Source organism: Leopardus geoffroyi, chromosome D1 (assembly GCF_018350155.1).
Source record: "Leopardus geoffroyi isolate Oge1 chromosome D1, O.geoffroyi_Oge1_pat1.0, whole genome shotgun sequence".
NCBI lineage: Eukaryota > Metazoa > Chordata > Mammalia > Carnivora > Felidae > Leopardus > Leopardus geoffroyi.
The window spans coordinates 112,401,193-112,428,807 of NC_059329.1; the positions used below are offsets into that span (position 1 = coordinate 112,401,193).

The window sequence follows — 27,615 nt, forward strand, 5'->3', positions numbered from 1 at the left end:
TGTCCGCTGGGGCTCCCACTTCCTCCACGGCGGGCCACCGCTGTGCTTTCGAGCGGCCCCACGCTCGCAAGTCTGAACGGCACGCGTGTGGCGGAGCCGGAGCCGAGCAGCCTCTGGGGTTCAGGTTTCTGAGTCCCTTCAGGGGTTCACTCGAAAGCTAAAATGTTCGCATAAACCTTTCGTTGAGTGCAGCGTTGCCCAGCAGGAAGGTAACAGGTGACACGGGTGTCATCCCAAGGATTCTCGCGGCTGCATTTGAAATCGACAGACGGGTGATGTTAGTTTTCATGCAGCCCGATGCAGGCAACATGTTATTGTATCACGTAAATAGCGTAGAAACGAAGGAGCTACACTACACTGTTTTTCACTTTCAGTCCTTGCAACCCACGGGGCGTCTCACAGTTCCATCCCCTGTGGTCGGGACCAGCCCCATTTTGGGCGCTCCGTTAGCCACGTGCGGCGGTGTCTGCTGCCCAGGACGGCACTGCCTACGGGGTTGTTGTGTGACCGAAGCTCCTCGTCGGTTTTGCTCCCTGGTGCTGCGTGTGCAGACGTGAGGCTGGGCTGCAGAGGGTCCACGGAGGAGCACGTGCCTATTGCACACAAGGGCTATTCCCCCACCGCCCAGAAAGTCCTGCTCCTCTCTACGTAATTAGGAAGAAGTCCTAGTGGCTCAGTGTTTCTCCTCTGTACCCTTGCTGTGCCTGAGACCTAAGTGTTCAGCAGGGTTGAGGACGTCCACTTGGTGATCTGGGTGTTTACTGGAGGACTCTCGGAGAGAACGGTCGTGGGGTTCGTAACTGCTGAATTTACCCATTGCGGTTATGATGGTTGACATTTGAGCACACTGGATGCAGATAGCTTTTTCATTTTTTTTAATTGAATTCTAACGAACCTACAGGGCTGTATCAGTTTCAAGTAGACAGCATAGGGTTTCAATAATTACGCACCTTACTCTGTGCTCGTCATCATCACTGTGGTCACCGTGTGTCACCGTACAGAGTCCTTAGGGTATCACGGACCGTATTCCCTGTGCTGCGCTTTTCATCCCCGTGACTGCCTGATTTTGTATCTGGAAGCCTATGCCTCCCAATCCCTGTCGTCCCTTTCGCCCACCGCCCCCACTCTCCTCCCCTCTGGCAACCCCCAGCTTGTGCTCTGTGTTTAAGGGTATATTGACGCAAGTGATCGTAAACCTTGCCTGCAGCGGGTGTCATTGTCATTTGCTGCTTTGCAGGATCGGCTCCTACTGAACGTGGAAGCACTGAGGGCTGAATTAGAGCAGGCGAGACTGAGAGGCTCTTCCCTTCACCACGGGTATGACATTTCCCGGTTCACAGATCTGTTCCAGAAGCTTCCCTTTGCCACGAATATGACCTGAACCAGCCCGCCCACAGTTACACACTAGAACCGTGGGTGTGCTGTGGTCTGATGCGAAGCAGCTCCCAGGGACTGATAGCTGATGGTGGGGGGCACTGCCTTCGCCATGGCTCTGACGCGAACCAGCTCACAGACACGTGTGTTAACACCTGCTGTGTATCTTCGAGAACGAGCCCTTGGCCATGTGGGCAGAGTGACCTGATGTGGCTCAGGGAGCCGGTAGCTTAGAGGCTGGTGAGAGGGGGAAGTAGAACATCATTCCAGAGGATAGGCTTGGACACCCAGGAGACCGGGAGGCATGACAGAGCTCGCAGCCGCAGGAGGAGGTGTGGAAGGTAGGGAACGATCAGTTTCTGTTGTGGGTGGGTTAATTTGCACCCCACCCCCCTCCGCCGCGCAGTGGGGCACTGATGGTTGGGGATAGGAGGGGTCCAGCGTGCCAGGTGAGGGCCCGCGTGCCTGGGAGCCGTGGTCCCTTCCACAAGGCCAGTGGGGTCGCCATGGGAGTGGCCGCACGGCCACGATTGTGAGGGTCAGTTTGACATTCGTGGCGTTAGCACAGTGCTTGTCGTTGATGTTTTTGAAAAGACTGGAGAATGACGCGTAGTCACTTTAAGTCTGTTGGGACAGCTGTGAGTCGCCTGTGAAGGAGTGAGTCAGCCGGCTGGTGAGCTGCGTCCCGCAGACAGTAATTGTCAGCAAGGTATTAAGAGGTTTCTTCGCTTCTTTGTAGGAAATAGTCACCGTGTGAGCGTCCCGCTGGAGCGAGAGTCGCTCGAGTAGCTGACTGGGCCCCCTCAGGTGCAGGGAGCAGGCTCCTGCTCCGAAGGCAGGGGTTTGGGTGGCTGCAGATGGGGGCTCTCGGGAAGGCCGAGGGTGTGCTGTGGCTGTTCCTGTGGAGCCTGCCCGTAGGAAGGAGGAGAGGTCGGCGAAGGTCGCGTCGCGAGAGGCTCTCCCTGTCCCTGGTGCCGCTGGTGGCACAGCGAGTGTGGGTCCAGAGAGGGAAGGGCGCGGGAAGATGAGGACACAGGCAGCCTCTCGGTTGGCTGATGGAGCTCCTCGCCGGCCGGAGGCCGGTGTCGCCGCTCAAGGGCTTGAAGGCGCGTATGTGTGAGGAGGCCAAGCGAGCACACGGGAGCAAAGCAGACGCGGCACGGGCCACCGGCGTGCACCTTGGAGTTCTCCAGGGAAGGGGCCGTGCGGGCACCTGGAGGCTGGCACCGTGGGGCAGGTGCGGTAACAGGGAAGTCCACGCCCGTTGCCCGCCTGAGGCGTGCTGGCCAGCGAGAGGGATAGAGAGGGGCCGTGCGCTCCCGTGGTGCGGAGGGAGCAGCCGCCGTCACGGGTGGCCCTGCGGTCTGCAGACGGCGGGCAGGAGGCCGGTCGGGAGCGGGGTCTCTTTGAAGCCGTCTCACATAGCGCTCTCCCGTGTGGTGGCAGAAGACACGCTGGTGGGAGCTGTGTCGCCGTGAGCACGGGCGGGCCGCGGGGACGGGCCTGAGGAGGTGGCAGGCAGCCCGGCCAGCCGAGCCCTCCTGGCACGACCTCACAGCCAAGTCTTGTGTCGTGTCCTCCTCTAGCAAGACGAGGTGGTCTGGGTGGCGGAGGAAAAGAAAGGTGACGGACCGACTTCCGCACGCAGGCGGGGCACGTGGGACGGAGCTCTGGGATAGGACTGGATGCAGGGTGGCCGGGTTGGGGGCCCGGGAGCCCGAGACAGGGTGTCCGAGTCAGGGGACACTCGTGAGCCGCGGAGGAGCCACGAACCATCCCAGACCACACGCGGGGTGTCACGTGTAGCTCACCGGTTGGCGACGTGCCGTGGCCCTGCAGCGGTGACGCTAGGCCACCTGAGCGCAGGTGAGCAGTTCCGCCGGGAATAGGGGGACAGGAGGAGGGAAGGGTGGCTGTGGCCAGCGGGCAGTCCGGACTTGGCTGTCTTACAAACAAGCAGTACCCTGAGGCAGCGTTTCTCGAAGACGTTTCTTTAAAGGCCGCAGAGGGGAGTGCGAAGCACGCAGAGGAGACGTCCTGTCACATGGGCTCTGTCTGCAGGCCTCGCGGGGCGGCGCCCGGGGCCCCCTCTTTAGTTGATGTGAATCCGACGGGAGTGTTCTGTCTCCCGAGACCATGAGGATTTCTGAAACGGAAGGCAGCCTCTCTTCTTTTCCAGAGAGCAAGGAGCCACTGGACTCCCGTGCAGGGTTCAGGGGTAGAGGGTGAGCCCGTGGCTGAGGCCGGGCACGTGGGCTGGCGGGTGCTCCTTCACCTCTGCTGACCGCTTCCTGCCCGGAGCCTTTGCTGAGGGGGGCAGGTGACAGCCCATGTCAGTGACCCCATCCTAGGGGCTCAGGGCTCCGTCGAACTTTTCTGGAGACTCCTGTGGCCAAGGGGGACGGTTGTCTGTCAGTCTAAGTGGACACAGGCCAGAGACGCTTTTGCCTTGGAAACACCGGGCGCATCGCCACCTCCTGTCCACGGGAGCTGCGAGCTGCGGTTCCCGAGGATCCTGCCATGGGTGCCCCTGAGGTGCCGGTTAGTGGCAGGAGGAGGGATGCCTGGGGTCACCTGGCCTCACAGCGAGGGCCTTGGCACGCGCGGGAGATGGCACTTGAAGGCCAGAGGGACGCACAGGAGCGCTTCCCGGTCAGTCGGGCAGCAGGTGTCACAGACACGCAGGGCGACAGGTTGACTGGGGGCGGGTGCCGAGGCCGAGCACAGGCCCGGCTCCACATCGGGGACGGCTGGGCCGCGGTGAGGCGTTGCCCCTGCTGGGCCCGGGAGACTCTGTCTCCACAGGGCCTGGCTGGCGGGCTGGGACGGGAGCCAGGAGAAAAGATGGTGTCCTTGGAGACCTTCTTCTGTGACCTCAGTTCCCAAATTGGCGGGTTCTGGCCTGGCTGACAAAGTTCACTTGTTGATAATGACCTTTTTCTCCCCCCCCCCCCCCCCCCCCCCCATATTTCAGGCGACCGCACTTGGGCAGCGTCCCAGATTTCAGGTTCCCTCTGGCGGACGGCCCCACGGATGCCTACAGCAGTGCGGTGTTGCGCCCCCGGAAAGGCCGTGTGGCCGCTCTGCGAGATGAGCCTTCCAAGGCAAGGACCTCCGTCCTCCGGGGGCTCTCGCGGGACCCGCCCCCCTGCTCCAGTGTCACCTGCCTTGTCCTCTGGCTGTGAGGCTCTTCTGGAACTAAACTGCCGATAGGCCGCTGTCTCTTGCCCCTCCCCCATTCTTCTTTTGCTGGCTCACAATTTGCTTTGTAGAGCTTTTGTCCTTTCTTTTCGGAAGAGTAGAAATGTGGGTTAAGATGGGACCTACTGTTAAGCACAGCACAATGCTGATCAGTAGTTTTGAAACGCTAATGAAGATTCAGTGAATAGTGTATTCATCTTGAAGCAAAAAGAATTCACATTCAGACTTTAAATACTTTTGTACTTGTGTCTCTTCAGCGGCGTATATCTTTATATGCTTGTGTATGTTTTCAGCACCGATAGTCCTTGAACGAGTTTGGGCCAGACATCATCCCAGACCTAGGGCTGCAGCATGACCGAAAAAACCAGATGAGGGGCACCCGGTGGCTCAGTCGGTCAAGCGTTCCACTGCTGATTTCCGCTCGGGTCACGATCTCTCGGTTTGTGAGATCGAGCCCCGCGGCCCCGCATGGGACTCTGCGCTGACCGCCCCTGGAGCCTGCTTGGGATTCTCTCTCTCTCTCTCTCTCTCTCTCTCTCTCCCTCTCTCTCTCTCCCTCTCTCTGCCCCTCCCCCACTTAAAATAAAACAAAGAAAACAATAAATAGATAAAAAGTCAGAGGAGAGGCCTGCACCCCTTTCTGTGCGCAGTGTAGTGAGGAGAGACCAGCAGCGGATGGGAAGTGGAAGGTGATATGTGTATTAGTTTCCTATTTCTGTCTGACGGATGACTGACAAATCCCTGCAAAGGGGAGTGGCTTAGGAGGAACACTTCGTAGTTGCTGGTTTCTGTGAACTTAGGAGAGTCTTAGCTGGGTGATTGTGGCTCAGGGGCTCGCGAGGTTGCACCACCAGGAGGCTCGGCTGGGGCTGGCGGGTGCGCTGTGCGCTCCCTTGCCTGGGTGTTGGAGGCAGGCCTCAGGTGGTCACCACACGACCTGCCCACGGGCTGCTTGGCTGTCCTCCCGGCACAGCAGCGGCTTCCCCAGAACTCACGCGGAGAGAGGGCAGGCAGGAGGTCCCAGAGCTTGTGCCGTACTAGCCTTGGGAGCTGCCCGCCTTCGCTTCCATCACGTTCTGTTCGTCAGAGCTGCAGGGCCAGCCCACACTTGGGGTCCACCCCTCGACGGGGGTAGTGAAGAACCCGTCGACGCACCGTGTCAGATGGGAGTAAGCGGGGAGAGGCAGTCGGGTGTCGCGAGTTGTGAGATGAGGAGGGAATAAGAATTGTAAACTCAGTCAGACAGGGAGGTATCGCCGGGAGGGTTACGTTTGAGCACTGGCCCGAAGGAGGCAAGTGAAGGAGCCGTGTGGATGGGTCACAAGTTGGTGCCAGCGAGAGGTGCTGATGGAAGGGACCTAGGGCGTGAGAGAACATGACAGGCGGGGGGAGCTCCAAGAGGTCGGACCAAGGGGGCACATCCGGTGAGCAGTTGGACACTCCAGTCTGGGCCTCAGGAGACCTTGACTAGAGAGGAGGATTAGAGCCAGAACACGCTGGTGGCTTCTAGAGGCACAGGCCACATAAAGTCCCTAGGTGGGCACCTGTGGATAGCCCCAGAGTCCAAGGGCGGCTCTCTGGGCACTGCCCAGCGTGGCGGTGGAGAGAGGGAGACAGAACTGGCAGAGACCAAGCGGTCCCGACAAGTGGTGGGGGGAGCCCAGTGGGCCAGGCGCTCAGGGAACGGGAGACCGGTGGGCCTGGTCGTGCCGGGTGGGGCCAGGCAAGGTGGAGGCCGAGGACCACGGTGGTCTGGTCCAGGAGCAGTTGTGCTAAAGCCCACTCACCCGAGTTCCAGAGTCTGTGTACACACAGTAGGGGCAGCTTTCTGGAGGACTTGAACTGTGGTTGGGAGCGGAGGCGCAGTGCTAGCTGGGAGGAGACACAGGGTAAAAGTTCTGTGGTTTCTGTTTTGTTATTTTGGAGGGAAAAGGGGGAAAGCATTTTCAGGCTGATGTGGATGAAGTTAGGAAGGTGATCGTCCAGAGAGAGAGGGCGGAACGATGTCCCTGAGCCAGCCGAGGGCCTCGTGCCCGTGGGTGGAGCCGTCTCGGGGGGCGGGTGAGCAGGAGGGCAGGAAAGCCTCCAGGAGAGCCGCTGCTCGCACCCGCGCCCTGCTCCTCAGGCCACAGGGTTTGGGCTCGGCCACAGAGGCGCCTCTGCCACTCGAGGGTAGCCCCGAGAAGAGCAGGTCCGCAGGCTGCTCCTGGGTCCTCTCTGCTCCTTCCATTCGCTCACACCAGCCTCAGGAAGGGAGGCGGGGGACGCTCCAGTGGCCGCACATCCCCTACCTGGAACACCAGCGAGCTGTGGGGCCGCAGAAGTGCACTCAGATTTAATGGCCTTGTAACTGCCCACGGGGGTGGCTGGCTGGCACCGATGTATTTTTTTATTCCCATTTTTGTTTCTGGTCTGCTCATCCCACCCTGTGGACGATGTCACAGAAATGCCCCACGTCCACGGAGGCACGAGCGTCGCAAGGGGGTCTGAGTCACAGGCCGCCCTCCTCACCTGTGCCTTAAGTACTGCTTTGCTTCGTAGGTCAGCAGCTTGTAAGCACAAGGCAGCTCCCCGCTTCCTTTGGGCTTCCAGTTGAAAACTTGTCAAGTTTCTGATAGATTTCTCGTAGGTTTCTGTAACTGCAGTGTTATTTTCCACCTTTGCCGAGATGGAGTTTTTTTACTTACAGGTACAGACTCTTAACGAACAGGATTGGGAACGTGCCCAACAAGCTAGCGTCCTAGCAAATGTGGCGCAGGCGTTCGAGAGCGACGTCGACGTGTCTGATGGCGAAGACGACGGGGACACGCTCTTCAGTTCGGCCGCTCTGCTCTCGCCCAGTGGGCAGGCCGATGCCCAGACGCTGGCCATGATGCTGCAGGAACAGTTGGACGCCATCAACAAAGAGATCAGGTACACGTGATCGCGCGCGGCACCACAGAGACCACAGTGTCTCCGAGGGACCGTTACCGCGCCCAGGAAGGTCTGGAACAAACACTCTGAGTGCTCTGAGTGTCCCATAACGATAAAGCTCCTTCTGGTCTACTTTAAGAATATTGTGCGATTCCCCTGGGTTATAAAATTCAGTTCACCAGGGCATCTGTCCACAGTAGCGGACAGGTTCGCGTAACCTCTGGGGAAGGGCGGAAGGTGTCCAGTCCCTTCCTGTGGGAGCCGACAGCACGGCCAGAGAGGACCGCGTGGGTGCCCAGTGTGCGCCTGCGACGCTCCTCGGCGGCGTCCGACCGAGGTTCCAGGGTCGGCCAGGACGCGGAAAGCTGAGGTGCGGAAAGCCCAGGGTGCGGGGAGACCTCCCTGATCCACAGTGCAGAGGGAGGGTGTGTGGGGCGGGCCGCGTGCATGAACGTTAACATGTCGAAATCGGTCCATTGTAGAGCAGTGAGTGCTCAGGGGGCGTGTGTTTGAATCATTTTACGCTCGTCAGTATTTCAAGGGTGTTTTCTTTAGAAATCCTCTTAGCAGTTATGGTAGCGAATTTACAAAGCTCTGGTCCCGTGGAGGCAAGAGAACCCAGAGCCTGGCCCTCGTGGAGACGGAGGCGGCAGGGTGGGCAGGATGGTGGGCCCGGGGGCCCGGGAGCTGCTCTGTTTTGGAGTCCTGAGGTCCCGTGGGGAGCGGGCACGTGCTAGTGACCCTGCTGCCGTGGATCCGGGTAGAGTCACTGTCCACGTTTCGTTCTTGGGAAGCTAGCACAGGCAGACGTGCTCCTTCCTGCCTGCAGAGAGCGGGCGGTGAGGACAGACGCCAGCGGGAGAAGCGGGGAGGAGCGGTGGGCTCTGTGGAAGCCGTCCCCCGTCAGGTCAGCGCGGGAGAGGAGAGAGGGCCCGCGCTTCGGCTTTGCTTTTGTGTGGCGTGTGGCCAGGGAGAAGCGATCTTCCTTCATGCGAGTTGACCAGATAGAAGTGGTCAGTCAGTCCGGAGACTTGCCATCACAAAATAAGCTCTTGGGGTACGTAAACAGAGCTTTCATCGGAAAGGTCGCTGCATGGATCTCCAGTGTTAACGTGGGCATAATGAGTAACGTAGTCAAATGCAGAAATTACCGTTTCCTGATGCACTGCTCTCTGGCAGTGAAGAGTGTTCGCCTTGAATTCCAAATGAATGGAGTACGGAGGAGGCTGGTAGAAAATTCCATCAAATAAACTGGTTTGAAGTCAGCCTTAAAAAAACAAAACAAAACAAAACCTCAATGTTTTCATCTAGTCGAGAGGCTTCAGTGTCGGGGAACTCCCAACTGCTCCGTGGGTCGGTCCTTCAGTTAGGTCAGAGGTCCCGATTTCCAGTTGCAAAACAGGTACATTGACGTGTCTGAGAATTGGGAAGGTAGCAGTTGTGAATTCACAGCTCGTCGTACGGCGAGAGCTGCCGGTGAGCCTCTGGCCGAATCTGAGCGCACAGGAGTAAAATCAAACACGGTTGGTGGAAGGAGCTTTACGGGACGCCCTGCGGGAGTCCCCTCGTGGTGTTCTGAAACCGGGTGTATCGAAAAGACACTAAAAGGGAGACCGTTCTCGCTGAGGTGGGGTCGGAGCAGCCGTCCTTGGAGCTCACCAGCCCGCACGTTCGCAGCGCGGGGGCAACCACGGAGTTGTCACGTAGGTGCGTTCACAGGTTTGCCAGGGCGGCGAGGGTGACCTGTCTGCTTTCGTTGCAGGCTCATTCAAGAAGAGAAGGAGAGCGCGGAACAGCGGGCGGAGGAGATTGAGAGCCGAGTGGGCAGCGGCAGCTTAGACAGCCCCGGCCGTTTGAGACCCGCGGGCTCCGGCGCCCCGCACCCCGCGTCCCCGCTCGCGGGCCCCTCCCCTCCACACAGCGGGCGCTCCACCCCACGGAGGGGCCCGCACAGCCCCGCCAGGGAGGTGGACAGACTGGGGGTCATGACTCTAGTGAGTATCTGCCTCTTCTTCCTGCGGCGCTCCCCCCACCCCAGCCCCCGACTTAGGTGCCAGAGTCTACGAATATGGTTCTGTCTCGCGTTTTACCCAGAAGGAAAGCCGGTTCATCTGTCACGCTCAGAGGTGCGAGAATTTTTAAACCAGCCAGTATTTAGTCATTCAGCAGTAGCCGGTGACACAGATTGTGCTGTGCGGGTGAGCGGGTTAGCCGTCGTCGTGAGCTCATCATCAGAGCTTTTAGGTGTGGAACTTTGGATGTGGGCCCGTGCCAGGCACCGTGGCTCCGAGGGGCGTGTTCTTGTTTTTGGGGAGTCGGCGGTTTCACCACAGTAAGTACGGACGGTAGAGAAGGCACAGAGTGAGGTGGTGCTGTCTTTCTCCACATTAGAGACGCCTAACTGGAGGGGACGGGACGCGCGGTCAAAAAGTACGGTAAAACAAAGCTCAGGTTGGTTCTCCTGACGCCGGTGCCTGTGTGAGGCCAGCACGGCAGCGGTGTGAGCCCCACACGGGGACGGCTTCTGGGAGCGCATCTTCGCTCCTCGGTGTCTGGAGACGCGGTGCCCGTGTGGTTTCTGGGCGAAGCGGGCAGCTCTGCAGAATGTCGCGGAACTTCGCCGCGTACGTGGCTTAGGTTTGGAGAGCACGTCATCTCTTTCCACCTACGATCACGTTTACGACGCTGTGTTTCTGAGTGCGCTCGTGTCTGTCAGAATCTGTCCCGTCACCGTCGTTTTTCTTCCCAGCTGCGCCGTTGGCCAGCACGTGATTAGATCAGCTGTGACTCTCTTTCGTGGCCCGTGACGCGGGAACTAGTCCGTTTTGTGTTGTTTTGACGTCACTCTGTGTGTAATTCGCACCATTAGCTAATCAGCTCGTACCTTAAACTCTTGGACGGTCTCATCTGTGGTGTCACGCTTTCTTCCTCTTGGAGAATTTGTGAGAGTCGCTATAAAAATAATCGGTTCTTTTCCCTGCTGTGGAATTTGCGTGCCGGCCAAGAGTGTATCTGCTTCCGTGCTGGGTTTTGATTTGCCGTCTCGTCCTTTCGCTTGCTTACCGCTGTTCGCGCAGACCTCAGCCTCCCTCCCCCCCCCCCCGCCCCTCTCTGCCCCACGCCGTGAGCCCCTCCGCAGCGTGCTCCCGTGGCCGTGATCCTGTGTGTGCAGCCTCTGTGGTCAGTCGTGGCTCTCTCGTGTCGTTCCTGCTTTGTCTTCATTTCTCGTGAGGTAGTGGGGTTTCGCCCAACGGTGACCAGTGGCACTTAGCGTGTCACCGTGTAGCACGTGTGGATGTGGGTGTGGCACAGATAACTCGTCAGCGAAGGGTTTCTTCTAAAGACATCAGACACAGCACGCTCTGTGGTGCCGACGCTCGTGCTCAGGACTCCAAACCTCATGGGCTTACTGGGCACCAGTGCCGCCTTCCACACGGAAACACGGGGCTCCTACAACGTGAAGCTGTCTCATGCCCGTTTTTGTCACGTACCTGCACAGCGCATTGATTCTTGGGAAGTCTTAGCTCAAATTCTAGGTCAGGACTTGACAGTAACATCCAGCAGCTCATTAACCAGAGTAGGTCGGTTCGGTGTTCTACTGGGTGTCGCGGTCACTTCTTGGGCATCCACGAGGTTGATAGCGTAAAAGCGGAACGTGATTTTCAACAAGGAGAACAGTTACAGAAAGTTTTAGAATAGACAACTGTTAGATCTCTTTGTTACACAGGATGCCATATTTTAATAAATTATTTATGTCGTAATGGAATCTTATCTCCCTGAGTAATAATTTATAGTTTCTCTAGTAAATGTTGAATAACCTATTATGTTTAAATGTGTGGTGGAAAGAAGTTCTGTTTCCAGTTATGGTTGTTTCTAAACCTTATCTCGATTATATCCATGCTGTTGTTGTTTTTAAAACATGTTTGCCTCTTCTGGTCCTTGAATTTGTGACTTCCGAGCGTGCAGTAAATCTGATTTCTCTTCATTTCTTTGCATGCCTCTGTCAGCCTAGCGATTTAAGGAAGCATCGTAGAAAGGTAAAGTGCTTGGTAGTGTAACCTACCTGTGTTTGTCTGTGGCGGGTGGGAGAGGGCCCGTCGCTTCGCAGAGCGGGCACCACAACCGGGTCACGACAAGCGGCCGGTGTGTCCCGGGAAGCGCTGGGCGCTCGAGCTTGGCGGCCGGTTTCCATGGCACCTGCGAGGGATGTGAGAGCTTGCCTTTCTCTCTCGTTTGTCTCCTGCTTGCTGCGTACTCAGTTATGCGAGACATAGAAGTTTCTAGGAAGAGAAATGACTGAAGCCGAGCCCTAGATGTTCGATTTGGGGATAACCACCTGGGACAGTCGCGGCCAGCAGCATTTGGCGAGCTCTTAGGGTCCGCCAGCTGCTGTGTGCAGTGGTTTAGGAGCCTGTTACCTGGCCCCCACCCACACCCCTGCGAGCCGCAGCGTGTGTGGTCACCCCCATTTCCAGGTGTGGAAACGGGCCGAGAGCCCGGGTCCTGTGCCCGAGGCCGCATTGCAGTGCAAACTCTGGCCACGACACCACTCTGCCACGTACCCCACCTTTGCTCGGGCGCCCTTCTCTCCTTTATGGCGCCCCGGGCCGGGGCAGGGCACCTCCTGTGTCCAGAGGACCATGACTTGGGTGTCCCCTTCTCACGGGAAGTGCCATGCCTCGGGACCGGACCCTTGACCAGAGCGCCCCCCTCATAACTGGGATGCTTTGTTCCCTGGACCGTACCCCCATCCCAGACCCGCCCGGCCACGCGCTGACAGGGCCGTGCCTCTGATACGGAGCTGGGCGGCAGCCGGGGGAGCCCCTCCCCCGCAGGGACGGTGTGGCCGTTCAGTTAAACTCCGGGTTCGAGTGCCAGCTCCGTCACAGGTGGTTTCGTGACCCGGGCTTGTTAATCGCCCCCTTTTTGCCCTGGTTTGCTCCCCTGGTAAGTGAGGACAGCGATAGAATCGTGGCCCTCGGGGTGTCCACAAACTGCCCACTGGTGCACGGTCCACAGAGGTCGGGAGCTCTCACCGGCGACGGGGCGCAGAGCACGCCCTGCAGTCCGCTGGCTCGTGCCGCCCTTTCCTCGGTAGCAAGACCTTCTCGAGGAAGGAAGGAAGGGGCGTGTGGTGAACACCCAGGCAGGACAGTCTGCTCCCGCAGCTCACTGACGGCTCCTTGGAGGCTCTGGGGGATGAAGACTAGGTGCACGAGAAGTGGGTGTCAGGTCCGCGCGGACAGGGCCAGCACGGGCGTTGCGCTTCCCAGCCCTGCGGGAGCCTCCCTTTTGGTTGAGACTGAAATGGCCCATAGGCCCAAGTCTGGCGGGACCCAGGGCCGGGCGGGGGCTTGCGTGTGGACTGCGCTGTGACACAGGGGAGGGCCTGCGCCCGGAACCCTCCGTCTCTGCTCACCTCATAGCCGGGTCCCTAGTGTGGCTCCCTGTCCTGTTCCTTTTTGGTGTTTGTTTTCTCCATATCCTTGCCTCCACCTGGATTTGAAATCTATTTCTGTTACTTAAGTCTGACCCTGTTTAGTTTTATGTTGATAATTTGTAGCCGGTTAAGGTAGCCTTTTGTTGTCCCATGATGGTTATGGAAATCAGGAGAGGAGGCAGGTGTTCTGTAGCTGTTGGTTAAGCTGGTGTCTTCCCTGAGCTCAGCTCCGCTTGGTGCTGACCCCCGGCCCCCGTGGGGGTCCCGAGCCCCACGCAGCTTCGGAGGTCCTGGTACAAACCCAGTTGGCGGTGCCTGTCTCGCCAGTCCTACACGGATGTCTCGTGTGATCCGGCCCTGCCTCACCACCAGGACCTGTCAAGGGCGATAACGCTGGCGGGACCGTGGCCCTGCCGTCCTTTCCAGGGCCCACAGCCACATAGCCGCAGACCCTCAGCCTGTTACAGGAGGAAAAATGGAGTCTGAAGGGGGTCATCTTGTCGTGACCGCAGCCCAGGGTCACTCTGTCTCCACCGTGTTGAGCAGGCCTCCTCTAAGCTGCAGAGAAGTCCTTCAGTTTGTAACGTCAACCTAAATGTCACCGAGAAGCAGAAGTCAGACCCGAGTGGGGGTGGGGGGGCGGGGGTTTGGGTGCCTTCTCACTTTCCGCCCGTGCTCGTAGGTCCAGGCTTTGCATCATTACTGGAAGTGACACTGGGTTAGGGCCCAAGCTGGTTCCTTTTCCCCCAAACAACGAGCGTTGCACAGTCGTGCACGGGAGGCCTCTGTGCTCACCAGGGTTTGCTCTGAATGGCGTCAGGAGACCAGCACCTTGCTCCTCAGCTGGCGGTGGTCGATGGGGACGTGGTTCGGGGCGTGGTTCGCGACGGTCTCCGCCGCTGCCTTCCGGGGCCGGGCTCGCGGTGGCACGGGGTTAGGCCGACACTAAGAGGGCGTTTTGGACGCCGCAGAAAGCGCAGGTCGTAGCTACTCAGATGAGTTCCTGGCTGTGATTTCAGGGCTGTGTGCTCGTCTGTCGGGCCCGCGGTGAACTCCTGTCACCCTCCTCTCGACCCCGCAGTTGCCGGCTTCGCGCGAAGAGGTACGAGACGACAAGGCAACAATAAAATGTGAAACGTCCCCTCCTTCCTCCCCGAGGTCCCTGCGCTTGGACAGGCTGCACCAGGGGGTGCTCCACGCGGCCAGCCACGAGGACATCAGGGACGCCAGAAAGTAAGGGGCGCAGGCGCCACAGGGGACACGCCCGCGCGTTGGTTTTCAGCTCCGAGAAACCCTTGATCTTCTTGGGGGAGAAAGGGTCGGGACGGCGATTCTAAACAAACGCCAGCGGGGTTTCTTTATGAGTTTATGTGCACGATGTTCTTGGGGCACCTGCCGGGGCTCCGGGGGTGCGGCCGCCGGGGCGCAAGTCCGCTGGGACAGACCGGAGTCCGGCGGTGCAGGCGGCTGTAGGGCGGCCTCGTTTGCCCACATCCTAACCACCGGCCGTCCTGAGGCTTCCCCTCTGCCCTCCCCTGGGCCGAGCTCTGTGCCCCGAGGGGCTCTGGGGAGCCATCTTCCCCCCACCGGGCAGCTCCAGCAGCCGCTGTTTCTCGCACCGTGTCCCCGGCTGGCTCTGGTGGTGCATGTGCTCCGTGCTCCCGGGTCACGGCCTGGAAGGGCTGCCGCGTGTTCTTGGCCCAGGGCGCTTGGAGTCCAGATCTTCTGGGGAGGGAGAGAGCGTCAGCTCCCTGGGGGCAGCCCTCCCCGGGAGCTGGGGGCCTGTGCTTTCACTCGCGTGGGGCGGTGTGTCGTGTGCCAAGCCTGCATTGAAGATCCTCTCCCGTCCCCCAGCTCGACAGGCTCGCAGGACGGCCCCGTGAGCAACCCCAGCAGCAGCAACAGTAGCCAGGACTCGCTGCACAAAGCGCCCAAGAAGAAGGGCATCAAGTCTTCCATCGGCCGCCTGTTTGGCAAGAAAGAAAAGGGCCGTCCCGGCCACGCTGGCAAGGATCCTGCGGGACCAGGTTGGTGTCCCGTGTGTGGCTCCCACGCACAGGTGGTCCTGCTGGTGTCATTCGTCTAGAACCGTGATCACTCTGCCCGCAGGTTCCTCCCGCTGTCGGGAGACCCTCACGTGGCCTGTTGACCACTCCCCCCCATGCCCCCCATTTCATCACTCTGCTTCCCCACAGCTGCTGTTTTGGAGGTGGAAAACTCCTCTCAGGACACCCTGGGACTCAGCAAATTGGGCGGACAGGCTGAGAAAAACCGTAAACTTCAAAAAAAGTAAGCGTTGTGTTCTTTGTCTTCTCTGCGTACTGTCAGCCGTACCTGGTTTCGAAGCAGTGGCTGTTTGTTCATTGAGCTCTGTAGCTGCAAAGAGGGATTCTCTCCCTCCAGGCTGAACCTGAGGTCCTTGTTAAACTGGGCCTCCTGGAGGCGTAGAGCACGTGTGAAATCGTGAAGGGGCTCCCGTGGATTCCCACTCCACCTTGAGAAGTTGTGCAGGGAGGCTGTGTTGTGGCTCACGTGAGGGCAAGACCTCGGAGCACTTGACCCTGAGCCCCAGCTCCTGTACGGATCAGTTGGGGCTCTGGGCCTTGAGCCGGGGCAGAAGTCAGTGGGCTCCGCGATAGGCCTGACAGTGGGCGAGGCGTCCGGTGGCTCTCGAGCGCTCTGAGGGCCTGCACGGCCCGGAGCCAGGGCCTCATGGCCACACTGGGCCCACAGGGCCCCGTCCCGTTAGAGGCCGGTTCCCCTTCAGCCCCTGGAGTTGTCCGTCGGTTTTCCTTTAAACCTGCCTCAGTTTAGTTTTCTTCTCAGAAGTCATAATAACGATCGTGACTGGCACACCGTGGGCTGTGTTTCAGGTGAAACGCTGTGGTTTCTGTTACTGCTCACAATTCCGTAGGAACAGTCAGGCTTTTGGTTCCCTGGGAATGGAAATTTGTAGAAACCACTTAACAGCGGTCTGATTTGAATGTTGCTATGTTTGAACTGTATAAAAGTGTTTTGAGATAACTTGGATAGTTGCCATCTGGCCATGTGCAGTTTGATACTGAAAGTAGGCCTTTTGCTCCTGGAACCGTGCTGGGAAAATTCTGTCCCTTCGATGTTGCCGATGTGTTTCATTTCACATCCTTACACTTTTTGTAACGGAAACAGTGAGACTGGTGGCAGTGCCCTCTGGGTCTCCCACCCCACTGCTCCCAGAAATGTGTATTTCACGTAGGATCGGAAGTAACATAAATTGGCCAAAACGTTTCACTCTGTCTCCTATGTTTATTTTGTCATCCTCAGGAGGTATGTTTAAGTACTTGGTCATAGGAGGACGGCCTTTATTGAGTTATTTGCCCCAGCATGTGATTAAATTTCACAGAGTGTGTGTAGGTAGCTTTCCCTGGGGCTGAGATGTTTAAATTGCCGGCTTTGGTTCTGTGTTACCATAGCTGCAGCCGAGTGTCTGAGAGCGGGTCGTTCTCTGGACTCCGTGATCATCATGGCAAATTCCAGACCATACAGTTGACACTTGAACAGCAAGGGTTTGAATAGAAGGTCCACTTACATGCAACATTTTTTTTTTTTAATGAATCCAGTATAGTATTGTAAATGTATTTTCTGTTCTTTGTGATTTTCTTAATAACCTTTGCCTTGTTTTATGAAAGAATATGGCATATATACATAACTTACAAAATACGTGTTAACCGACCGTTTATCGGTAAGCCCTCTGGGTACAGTGGGCTATGAGGAGTTAAGTTTTCAGGGAGTCAGAAGTTATGCTCGGATTTTCGAGAGTGGTGCTTTGCCCGGATGGCAGAGCCGTGCTGGTGAGGTAGGGCCCCGTAAGTCCCCACGCAAGGTGCCCTAGTGTGGACAGTGTCCGCCTCAGGAGAATGCGTCTCGGTGGTGTCGGTGGTCATGTCGTATTTGATGAGATGCTTCTTGTCATGAAAGACCACTTCACCGCTGCATTTACGTCCTAACTGTGAGATGCGTGTTGTCAGTCATGGGTTACGCGGCCTCATGCGTGTGCCTGCTCCCCGTAGAATTCAGCAGATTTCTAAGTGTCTTTCTCCTGCGGCTCTAACCGTAAGGCTGGGAAGCACTCCACATGAGTTTACTGTTAGGGCGAGTGTTTGGAAAATCACGTGTGGTGTCGAGAATTGGGTCCTTGAGGGAGATCAGGTCCCCGCTCAGTAGGCCTGGCCCACGGCGGTCAGAGCGCTCATCCGTTTTACCCTGTGGGGGAGGCAGAGTTCTGTAAACCAAGGGGGGCGCGGCCACAGCGGGGGATGCGGCGTCTGAGAGCGGAGGGAAGGAAGGAAATAACCACGAAAGTCAGACAAGTCTCCCATGCCTCCAGGATGTTGGCTTGTAACTCCCGTTCCTCCGTGCAGAGTTAGGTGCTGGGGGCCGACTGAAAATTCAGAGAAGCGAGGGGCGCCTGGAGGGCTCCGTCGGTTAACTGTCGGACTTCAGCTCAGGTCACGATCTCGCGGTTTGTGAGACCGAGCCCCGCGTCGGGCTCTGTGCTGACAGCTCAGAGCCTGGAGCCTGCTTCAGATTCTGTGTCTCCTCTCTCTCTGCCCTTTCTCAAAAATAAACACGAAAAAAAATTGCAGAGAAGTGCTAGACAGATCAGAGTCCCTGCCTCTTTAGTCTTCGTGTTTCAGGCTTCGGAACTGGTGGCGGAGAGCGTTGCTTTCTGGAGTATTGGCCTGTGCAAGCAAACCTCATGTCCTTACGGTAAAGTGCGGGCCGCCCCGCTTAATTTCGTAGCTTGTGGTCCACAAGGAGAAACACGGATCATTCCGTCGATCGTTGGAGTGACCGTGCGGGTACACGGGCAGGTTCTTCAGGGGTACGTGGCCCTTGGTTTACTCGAGTCCCAGGTGACGGGAGCTGGCCGTCCGCAGCGGCAGGCGGCAGAAGCGCAGTTCGTCCATCAGGCGAAGAAGGGGTTGGGTGCACACAGGTGCTCTGGCTCCTCCGCTTACGGGGGCGGCACTGACCCCCCAGGAGAAGGAAGGGGTGCAGGCGTCCCCCCCCCCCCCCACCGGGTCCATCCGGTGTTTAGTCTCCTGGGCGGCGCTCTGGCCTGGTAGGGGACGGGGCCCAGTGCAGAGAGACCTGGGCCGGCTGCCCGGCTGGGGGCTCCACGTCGCCGCCGCCTCCTGGGTCTTGCGGCTGCGTGGCCCTGGCTCCGCTGCCTCCGCGTGGTCTCGGCGGGACCTCGGGCCTGAGCTCCAACCCACAAGTGCATCTGTACCAGAAAAGGCTTTTCGTGAACAAATGGCCACCGCCAGGAGGAAGGTGAGGGTGAAGTCAGAATCGTGGACACCAACTTCCAGGTAGTGGGGTTCATGGGCCGTTTGTAACCCTGTAGGGGTGGACGGCGAACGTCTATGTGAGATGTTTTTTTGAGGTAGGCTCCACGCCCAGTGTGGGGCTCAAACTCCCGACCCTGAGCTCAAGAGTCCTGTGGTCTACCAACCGAGGCAGTCAGGTGCCCCTAAATACCTGTTGCGTGTGAAAAGACAAAGCGTGGCAGACAGAGTGCCACGAATCCGGTCGCCGTTCAGTTTGCTTTCGGAGCGCGGGGCATCTGCGAGCCCCCTGGGCCCTGCAGCAGAGCCGTGCGCACCCCTTCCGTGCCAGGCTGGGCTGCTTGGGACCGAGCCCCTGACCGTGCTTTCGGAGCTCAGGTCTCTCCCCGGCCCGTCTGCCAAGGAACGATCAGTATCGTGTGTATGAGTCACGTGGCACGGCTTACGTAAGTGTTCGCATAAGATGTTGCTGCTGTCGTTGAGAATTTGTCCGTAGGACACGGAAGGCGGCGTTAAATTGAGCACACGGATGGCTTAGTCCGCCCGGCGAGTGAGGCCCTTCTCCCCCGTGCTTATTCCATCCGGTGTGGGTGCCCCGTGTCAGGGTGACCACAGCCCCAGTGGACTCCCATTTCTTTTCATATGTGAGTAAATAGCTTTGCTGCTCATTTTAAAGAGGGAAGTTTTGCCTGCCTGCCTTCCTTCCTTCCTTCCTTCCTTCCTTCCTTCCTTCCTTCCTTCCTTCCTTCCTTCCTCTGGCTATTAAGATTTGTTGCATTCTAGGGCACCTGGCTGGCTCAGTCAGTGCAGCATGTGACTCAGTCTCAGGGTCTTGAGTTGAAGCCCCACCCTGGTCATAGAGCTTACTTAAAAAAAAAAAAAAAAAAAAATGTGTTGCCCTCCCTGGTGTCATCCTTCCTACACAATTAGAACATTTATTACCCAGGAAATCCAAGGTTGACTTCAGGAACACTTACTTGAAACTTGATGTGAAACATTTTGAGCTCGAATTGTACGTAGACTTTACAGTCTTAAGAAAGGTCTGATACTGTTTAAATATGTTGAAGAGCCAATGTGTTTGTTTAGAAACATGAGATTCAGTGATGTGTTCTGCCGAATTTATCAAAGAAAACACTACAGGGGCGCCTGGGTGGCGCAGTCGGTTGGGCGTCCGACTTCAGCCAGGTCACGATCTCGCGGTCCGTGAGTTCGAGCCCCGCGTCAGGCTCTGGGCTGATGGCTCAGAGCCTGGAGCCTGTTTCCGATTCTGTGTCTCCCTCTCTCTCTGCCCCTCCCCCGTTCATGCTCTGTCTCTAACTGTCCCAAAAATAAATAAATGTTGAAAAAAAAAAAAAAAATTAAAAAAAAAAAAAAAAAAAAAAAGAAAACACTACAAGTGACCGAGGGATTTAAAAATGCCTCAGGACGCCCAGGCACGTAGGGTAAACCATCTTCTGTCCCACCCCACCTTCTCTGCAAGGCCTTTCCCTGAATTCGTTCAGAAAGAATTTGTGTCTCTCAGAAAGCCTTGTACGTACACAACATGAAGGAGTGAGCTGAAATTCTCAAAGCTTATAGCATTGTCTCTTATGTAACTATGTTATTAGTGGACGATCATTTTTAAAGATGTTAAGATGGTGAAGTTACGGTTTGGGTATTTTAGAGCCAGGCGGACAGAATATTTCGGATGCGGTGAGGATCCCAGGACGGCTTCCTGGTGTCGGCTTGTGACAGGATCACAGTCTCACAGGCTGCCCTGTGTGCGCTGGCCCCAGTGGTTGGGACTCAGAGTTTCTGGGTCTGAAGGCTGTGGGTTAAACCATGGGATGACCCAGTCTCTTAACTTAGCAGATACCTGTATTAGCCTGAATCGCCGTGTAGAATAGAAACGGCCAAAATCCCGCCCGTTCCTTAGTTGCCGTATCAGACCATTACTGGTATTAAAGTCTGTGCTGTTGTGTGTTGTTGTCTTTGCCGGACGTGTTTGAGACCCTCACAGCAGCTCCTCACTCAGACGCAGGTGCGGCCCCCTCCTGCGGTTTTCCTTGTTGTTCAGGTACTCCCTCCGCTGTCCTACCTCGGACGTGAAGGTTGCTGGGGTTGGTTGATGTTGACACTGATTCTTTAATTCTGCCAGGAGACGCCTCTGTTATGCTTTTTTTGTTTTTTAATTTTTTTTTTTTAATGTTTATTCATTATTGAGAGACAGAGAGACACAGAGCGTGAGCAGGGGAGGGGCAGAGAGGGAGGCGCAGAATCAGCAGCAGGCTCCAGGCTCCGAGCTGTCAGCTCAGACCCCGACGTGGGGCTCGAACTCACGGACCGCGAGATCATGACCTGAGCCGAAGTCGGTCGCCCGACTGACAGAGCCACCCAGGCGCCCCATATACTTTTGAAAACGTGCACAGGCAGTTACCTCTGTTCACTTGCTATACACCCACAGGCACTCGTGACTCTTCAGCGTTGAATTCTCTCGTTATTTGCAGGCACGAATTGCTCGAGGAAGCCCGGAGACAAGGTTTACCTTTCGCACAGTGGGATGGGCCCACCGTTGTTGTTTGGCTGGAGGTATGTTTCTTTTGAATCCTGGGCGGAGCACATCACATCTGTGAGCAGGATGAATGCATCCGTACACCGTGCAGAACCTTCTGGCCTTTACACTTCCTGTCTCTAGCTCTGGGTCGGGATGCCTGCCTGGTACGTAGCCGCTTGCCGAGCCAACGTGAAAAGCGGGGCCATCATGTCTGCGCTGTCCGACACGGAGATCCAGCGTGAGATCGGCATCAGCAACCCTCTGCACCGGCTGAAGCTGCGGCTGGCCATTCAGGAGATCATGTCCCTGACTAGTCCGTCAGCCCCTCCTACTTCGAGAACGGTACGCACCTGTGGAAGGAGCCCATCTGCCGCTCACGTTGCCTCACACGACTAGTGTTCCAGTTTAACGTTTTAGCATTCAAATACGTGATCGGGTGGTTAAAAGATACTTTATTGAATGCTCTCAGAACAGCTTGACTTTGCAGTATAGACATAGGAGTTTTTTAAAGTGTAGACAAGGAATTAATCCCTAATTTAAGTACAAACTTACCAAAAGCGAAAGGGGAAAGAGCTCAGATCCCTACTTGCATTATTATCAGTGTCTTACTGTCTGACTTATTCAGCCCGTTGTTGCTTTCCGTTCAGGGAGCCGCGGGTCCCGGGGGCTCAGGGCTTTAAGCAGCCTGTGCATCTGCCCCTGCACACTGAGCGCGGCTGTGCTCCCCCGGGCAGACCCTGGCCGTCCTTACCGACGCCCCTCCTGGTTGAACGTTACAAAACGAATCTGAGGACAACGTTAATGGTTTTTGGGGGACAAAGTGGGCCGGCTCCTTGCTGTGGGCTCAGCTCCCACTCTGCTGTTCTCTGCTCCGAGGAGAAAACCTGGCGAGGACACAGCCTCCCACGTTCTTCTCCGAGTAGCAAGCAGGTCAGCGCCTGATTCGGGACTTGCAGGGACTTTGCACAGAAAGGATTGCCAGCGTCTTTGTTTCGATTCTTAGGGACAGAATTGTAATGAGCAGTCAGTCTGTGCACTGACCTGTGGCCCGGGAATGTTCTGTCACGGCATCCGACCAGGTCCCCGTTGCCTGGTTGTTTCCAGTTAGAGAGACCTTTGTAGAAACAAAGGTGTTAGGGTGGCTTTCGCAAAGTCTTAGAAACCGTCTCGGCGAAGGCCCCCGCTCACGAGCTGAGTCAGCGGACAGTGATGACAAGCACACCTGGAACAGGGAACCTCGCTGTGAGACGGGCCAGCCCTCTCCCTGAGGGGCCCGGCGGCCAGCAGGGCGCTAACGGGCCTCGGGTCTGCCGCGCCACATCAGCGGTGCCGGTGTTTTGGCTCCTTGAAGTCAGTGGCCGTTCTGTGTGCCACGCTGAGCCCTGTGCTGGGCCTCTTAGGGTCCCCAGGTGAGGTTGTCCCGTCCACGTGGCCCCATCACTGTGGAGCGCCTGTGGGGAGCCGTCCACAGGCCAGACGTGGGGACGGTGCTCCTTTTTGTGCTTTGGGGGAGAATGTTTTAAACATATCGAAGTGACAGTTACTTGAGAATTAGGAATAGTTTTCAGAAGTACCAAATAGGTCGCTTTTATGTTTCCCGTGTGTCAGGTGGTAGGCGTGGCAGATAAAGCTCCAGAAACCGTGGGCTGTCCTGGGGTCACTGCCACCACAGTGGTGGTGCGCGTGGTGGTTCTCCGCCAAGGGGCGGGGCTTGTTTTAACCTTCTGTCGTGTTCTGTGTGGGCATCTGAAACGAGAAGGCGGGAAGAATGGCCTTTGCGTCTGCCTGCTCCTTTTACGTGCCCGAGGCTCACGTGTCTGCTGCCTTTCCTCTTTGTCACTGCTTCCCTTGCCCTGGATGTGGTTGTCACTGGGGCCGCCCTAGACCACAGGAAATATCTGGTTAACGCATGAAGAGATGGAAACGCTCACGGCCACGCCACAAACGGTCAGTCGCAGCCCCAAGCCTGTCCTCCCTCCGTGCTCCCTCCTCCCGCCCCCGAGAACGGCGCGATTCTGGGCTTTTCTGTGGGAAACAAAAATGTCCTTCCACATTAAATTGTTCGGATCGGCACTTCCTTTAGGTATTAGTGAAATGCGTGAAGTAGAATTCTATTTTAGATTTTCCCCAGGAACTTAAAATGGATAGACTAGCTCTGTTTAGAATAGATTGAACTCCTATCTCCTTCTGGAGAGACCTCGGTTTGGCGCTCGGCCTCCACATTCTGGCCCTAGTTGTCTCCTTTAATGGACATGCCTGCCACGGGGAGTCGGCTCCTTGCATGAGAATCGGAATTGGTGGTTTTGCATGAGTTTTGCATGACGCTCTGACTTTCTCACTCTGTCACCCAGTCGCTCCACGCCTTCCCGACAGAGCTGATCTGCTCGCATGCCCAGGCCCAGCAGTACTAACAGTTGTGTTCTTTTGCATTCCTAACCTCGTGACCCCAGGAGGCTGAGGAGGGAAGCTGGGCTCAGGTTGGAGACTCTCTATAATATACTCTTCACTATATGTACAGCAGCAAAAGAGCTGGAGTATGAAAGCTTGTAATTGACTTTTCTTGACGTTTTTAACATCTTACTTTATGCCGAATATCGTTGGTGATTTAAAGTCTTAGAGCAAAGCATAGGATTAAAAGAGTACGTCTCATGGACAATTTTGAACCTTTCTCATGGGGCACCACGGTTAATTCTGCTTAAAACACACGTCACTTTGTTTGGCCAATGGCTGTCACACACCGTGCCTGGGCCCTGGCAGCTCCTGGGATCAGAGAAGGCCGTCCCCGGTGGGCTGACACTTCTCCCAAGGCGTGCTGACGGGAGATGTTCTGATAAATACCTGGCACAAGAGTTGGCACAGGGGGCCCTCCCTCCCCGTCTGGGCATCAGCGTGTCACTCCATGCCGTCCTGCCGCTGTGTCCGTTGAGAGGCTTTCTTACTCCTGGGGTTCTCAGAAATGAAGCCTCTGCTTGCAAATCGTACATTTGAATTTTCAGCTTCCTCGTTCTCCAGGCTCACAAAAAGCTCTGGCACGACTCTTTTGCAGCCTTGTTTGGGCAGCTTGATTAAAAAGCAGTGGTTTCCTACCCGGATTCCAGTAACGTTGCCGCCTGACATACTGTCAGGTTTTAGGGCTAGAAAAGGTTTTAGGTTTTGAGGGCTGCAAGGTGCAGCCAGTCAATTCTTACTGATGGTGTCGTGTTCAAGGATACGCAGAGGATAATTGTATGTCAGCAAAAACAATCAAACTCCTCTTACATCTGAATTTTTCTCATTTCCAGTTGATGCTTGAACACCTTTTTTTCTCTATTTGTACTCCTAAAATGAAGCACGTATTATCACTTAAAAAATTTTTTTTTTAGTCTTAAACTTTTTTTAATGTTTATTTTTGAGGCAGAGAGAATGCAAGGTGGGACAGAGAGACAGAGGGAGACAGAGAATCTGACGCGGGCTCTGCACTGCCAGCAGAGAGCCTGATGTGGGGCTTGGTCTCACGAACCGTGAGATCATGTCCTGAGCCGAAGTCAGTCACTTAACCAACTGAGCCACCCAGGTGCCCCGTATCACTTTTTAAAAAGCAAAAGAGGGGGCGCCTGGGTGGCGCAGTCGGTTAAGTGTCCGACTTCAGCCAGGTCACGATCTCACGGTCCGGGAGTTCGAGCCCCGCGTCAGGCTCTGGGCTGATGGCTCAGAGCCTGGAGCCTGTTTCCGATTCTGTGTCTCCCTCTCTCTCTGCCCCTCCCCCGTTCATGCTCTGTCTCTCTCTGTCCCAAAAATAAATAAACGTTGAAAAAAAAAAAAATAAAATAAAAAAAAATAAAAAGCAAAAGAGGAGAGTGACTCGGATGTTCCATGCGTTCCCTCTTCAACCGTTTGATCTAAGCCCTCTGTGCCAATACTCTAGATAAATATCATTAATCACTTAGCCTGCTCAGATGTTTCTTTATGGGGCCGATAATGGCCATCGGTGAATTGAAAAGGGTGCATCTCGTAATTGCTTCAACGTCAGCGTCTTCCACACTAAGAAGAAGAGCTCTGGCAGCAACTAAGTATGAAATTCCCTGTCTTGGGGTGGGATGTGTAAATGAAATAAGCCGAACGTTTGCTCTTTGCAGTGGAAACGTAAACAAGGATGAGCCATGCCAGTGACGCCAGAATTAGCCCCCACTCAGTCTTCAGCATAAGCAAGGATGGTTTTCACTCCATCCGTCTTCTAGATGAGAGGAGAACGAAGAGGCGTCCTGGTCTCTGTGCGCCTGCCCCCTGCCGCCAAGGGCAGCGGTCATAGAGTGTGCCTTCCCCGGGCTCTGACATAGCGACCAGCTCTTAAGCCAAGGGGGAGCTGGAGATGCGCTCGGGCACTCAGGGGAAGCAGACTTCCAGGTGTGGTCAAGTCCCTGATGCCTTCATTTAGCAAGTACCGTCCGTGTACGGCCCGTGCAAAACTGAGCTGCTTGCTGGTAACACCTGCCCTCACCTGTCATGTTTTACAGAGGTCGCAAAGCTGAATTGGCTTTGTGACCATTCCAGTGCTGGAGAAAATAGAGCCTGTGCAGCGGCAGTCTCTTGCAGCCTGAGTGTTCTCTGACCATGAGAGATCCCTGTCGTATGCTTTCTTCACAAGGCTGTGAGAGCAGCCCAGGAGGCGTGCGTCTCCCCGGTTTTGAGCCTGGGTCCTCCGGGAGCATGTGTTATGGGCCACTTAACAAGTGGGACCAGAGTATGTGAACAACGTGAAGGAGGACTCTGCTCCCATGAGACTATTTAGAAATTTCTTTGCATTTTGTGTCCATTTAAGAATACATGAACAGAAGCAAGCAACCAGTGATGAATATTCACACCCTAAGGGTCAGGTCTGTGATAATGAGAGTAAGGTTGGAAAGAGTGAAAAAACATGACATTGTGACAATTTGCCAAAAACATTCGATGCTTTTCTCACTCATGGTTATTTACCGAAAGTAGGGACAGTTTTCTTCTATTGAATTTGAGCATTCTTACTGGAATCTGACTCATTCCTTCTATAGTTTGTTTGGTGTGAATACTAGATGAGAGGCTGTATTTCCAAGACACAACATGGTGGTAGTTGAGAGTTAATATTTCCAAGGATATTTCCATACTATTTCCATAAGGTAACTACAGAATTCCTGTGACTGTAGCTTTGCCTTCTTGCACTGAAGAAATCCAGTGCCTTTGTTTGATATGTGTGCATATACTTATAATGTGTTTACTTCTGTTTCAAGGCACAAATGTTGCACATTTTCTGTTAGATGTATCCCAAAGGATTTCATAGTTTTTCACGATATTATAAATGGTATTTTTTTTTTTTTTAATTTTTTTTTCAACGTTTATTTATTTTTGGGACAGAGAGAGACAGAGCATGAACGGGGGAGGGGCAGAGAGAGAGGGCGACACAGAATCGGAAACAGGCTCCAGGCTCTGAGCCATCAGCCCAGAGCCCGACGCGGGGCTCGAACTCATGGACCGCGAGATCGTGACCTGGCTGAAGTCGGACGCTTAACCGACTGCGCCACCCAGGCGCCCCATATAAATGGTATTTTTAAAAATCTCCCATCTCCAGCTCATTTTTTTAGTATTTAATAATACAGGTCCTGTTAGTTCTGATAGCTGTCCTGTATTCATCTTCTGTGTTGCTAATCAAGTCATATGCAAATCAGGACAGTGTTATGTCTTTTCCAACCCATGTGCTTTTGATTTCTTTTTCTTGCCTTACCACAGTGGCTGGGAGTTCTGGTGCAGTACTGAATGGAAGTGGTGGGAGCAGACATCCTTAACTTTGTTTCTGATTTTAGGGAAAATGCATTCAGTCTTACACCACTAGTGTGCATTCAGCTCCACATTTTTTTGTAGAAGCCCTTTATCAGGTCAAGGCAGCCATCCTTTCAGTTTCTAGATTGCTGAGATTTCCATAGATGAGTGATTTGGTCACACACGTTTCCCACATCTCTGTGGTTTTTTCTTTTCAGTACATTGGTACGGTGAACTTCCTTGATTTTTAAATATTGACCCAAGCTATGTTACTGGGATAAACTCCACTTGTCATGATATCATATTCTTTTCACTTATTACTGATTTGATTTGCTAATGTTTTGTTAAGGAAGTTTGCATCTCTGTCTATGAATGCTATTGATCTGTTTTTTTTTTTTTTTTTTTTTTTTATAATCTGTCTGGTTTTGGTGTCAAAATAATGCTGCTCGTATAGAATGAGCTAGGTATTTCTTCTTCACTTTTTTGTAATAATTTATGTAGAATTGGTACCGTTTTCATAAATGTTTGGTAGAGATCAATGGCAAAAGCATTTGAGGTAGAGATGTGCATGTGTGCGTGTCTGTGGGTTATAGCTACAGATTCAAAGTCAGGTACAGGTTACCAGTTTCTTTCCGAGTGGCTTTCGTAGATTATGTCTTTCAAGAAACTTACCCGTCTTATCCAGGTTGCTTACGGCTGTCTACAATTTTCCCTTATTACCCTTTCAGTGTCTGTAGGGTCTGTACTGATGTACAGTGATTTCGGTGTCTGTAGGGTTTGTACTGATGTACAGTGATTTCAGTGTCTGTAGGGTCTTTCATTCTTGATGTAGATAACTTATGTCTTTCTTCTTAATCACTCTGGGTAGGGTCATTCCATTCTATTGATGTTTATGAAGACCCAGGTTTTACTTCCATTGTTTTATTTTCTATTATTTTTCTGGTTTCTGTTTCATTGATTTCTGCTCTTTTATTTTCTTCCTTCTGTTTGCTGTGAATTTCATTTGTTCTTCTTTTTCAAATTTTTTAAGGTAGCATCTTACATTATTGATTTGCAAC

The 27,615-nt window shown here is 55.0% G+C and overlaps 1 protein-coding gene across 11 annotated transcripts in view; it reads left to right on the forward strand.

Moving 5' to 3' along the window:
- The window catches only part of PPFIA1 (PTPRF interacting protein alpha 1), a 92,371-nt gene that overhangs the window by 53,253 nt on the left and 11,503 nt on the right, over positions 1-27,615 (forward strand). For 5 of the 11 annotated variants that reach the window (XM_045486237.1, XM_045486240.1, XM_045486246.1 and 2 more), the window contains 12 exons: positions 1,238-1,317; positions 4,349-4,478; positions 7,265-7,488; positions 9,251-9,482; positions 11,496-11,525; positions 14,010-14,161; positions 14,783-14,955; positions 15,124-15,217; positions 20,745-20,826; positions 20,933-21,133; positions 22,676-22,738; positions 23,242-23,268. In XM_045486237.1, the coding sequence (XP_045342193.1) occupies positions 1,238-1,317; positions 4,349-4,478; positions 7,265-7,488; positions 9,251-9,482; positions 11,496-11,525; positions 14,010-14,161; positions 14,783-14,955; positions 15,124-15,217; positions 20,745-20,826; positions 20,933-21,133; positions 22,676-22,738; positions 23,242-23,268 (1,488 nt within the window). Of the gene's footprint in view, positions 1-1,237; positions 1,318-4,348; positions 4,479-7,264; positions 7,489-9,250; positions 9,483-11,495; positions 11,526-14,009; positions 14,162-14,782; positions 14,956-15,123; positions 15,218-20,744; positions 20,827-20,932; positions 21,134-22,675; positions 22,739-23,241; positions 23,338-27,615 lie in introns of all 11 variants that reach the window. The other 6 variants (XM_045486243.1, XM_045486244.1, XR_006714348.1 and 3 more) reach the window with 5 other exon arrangements.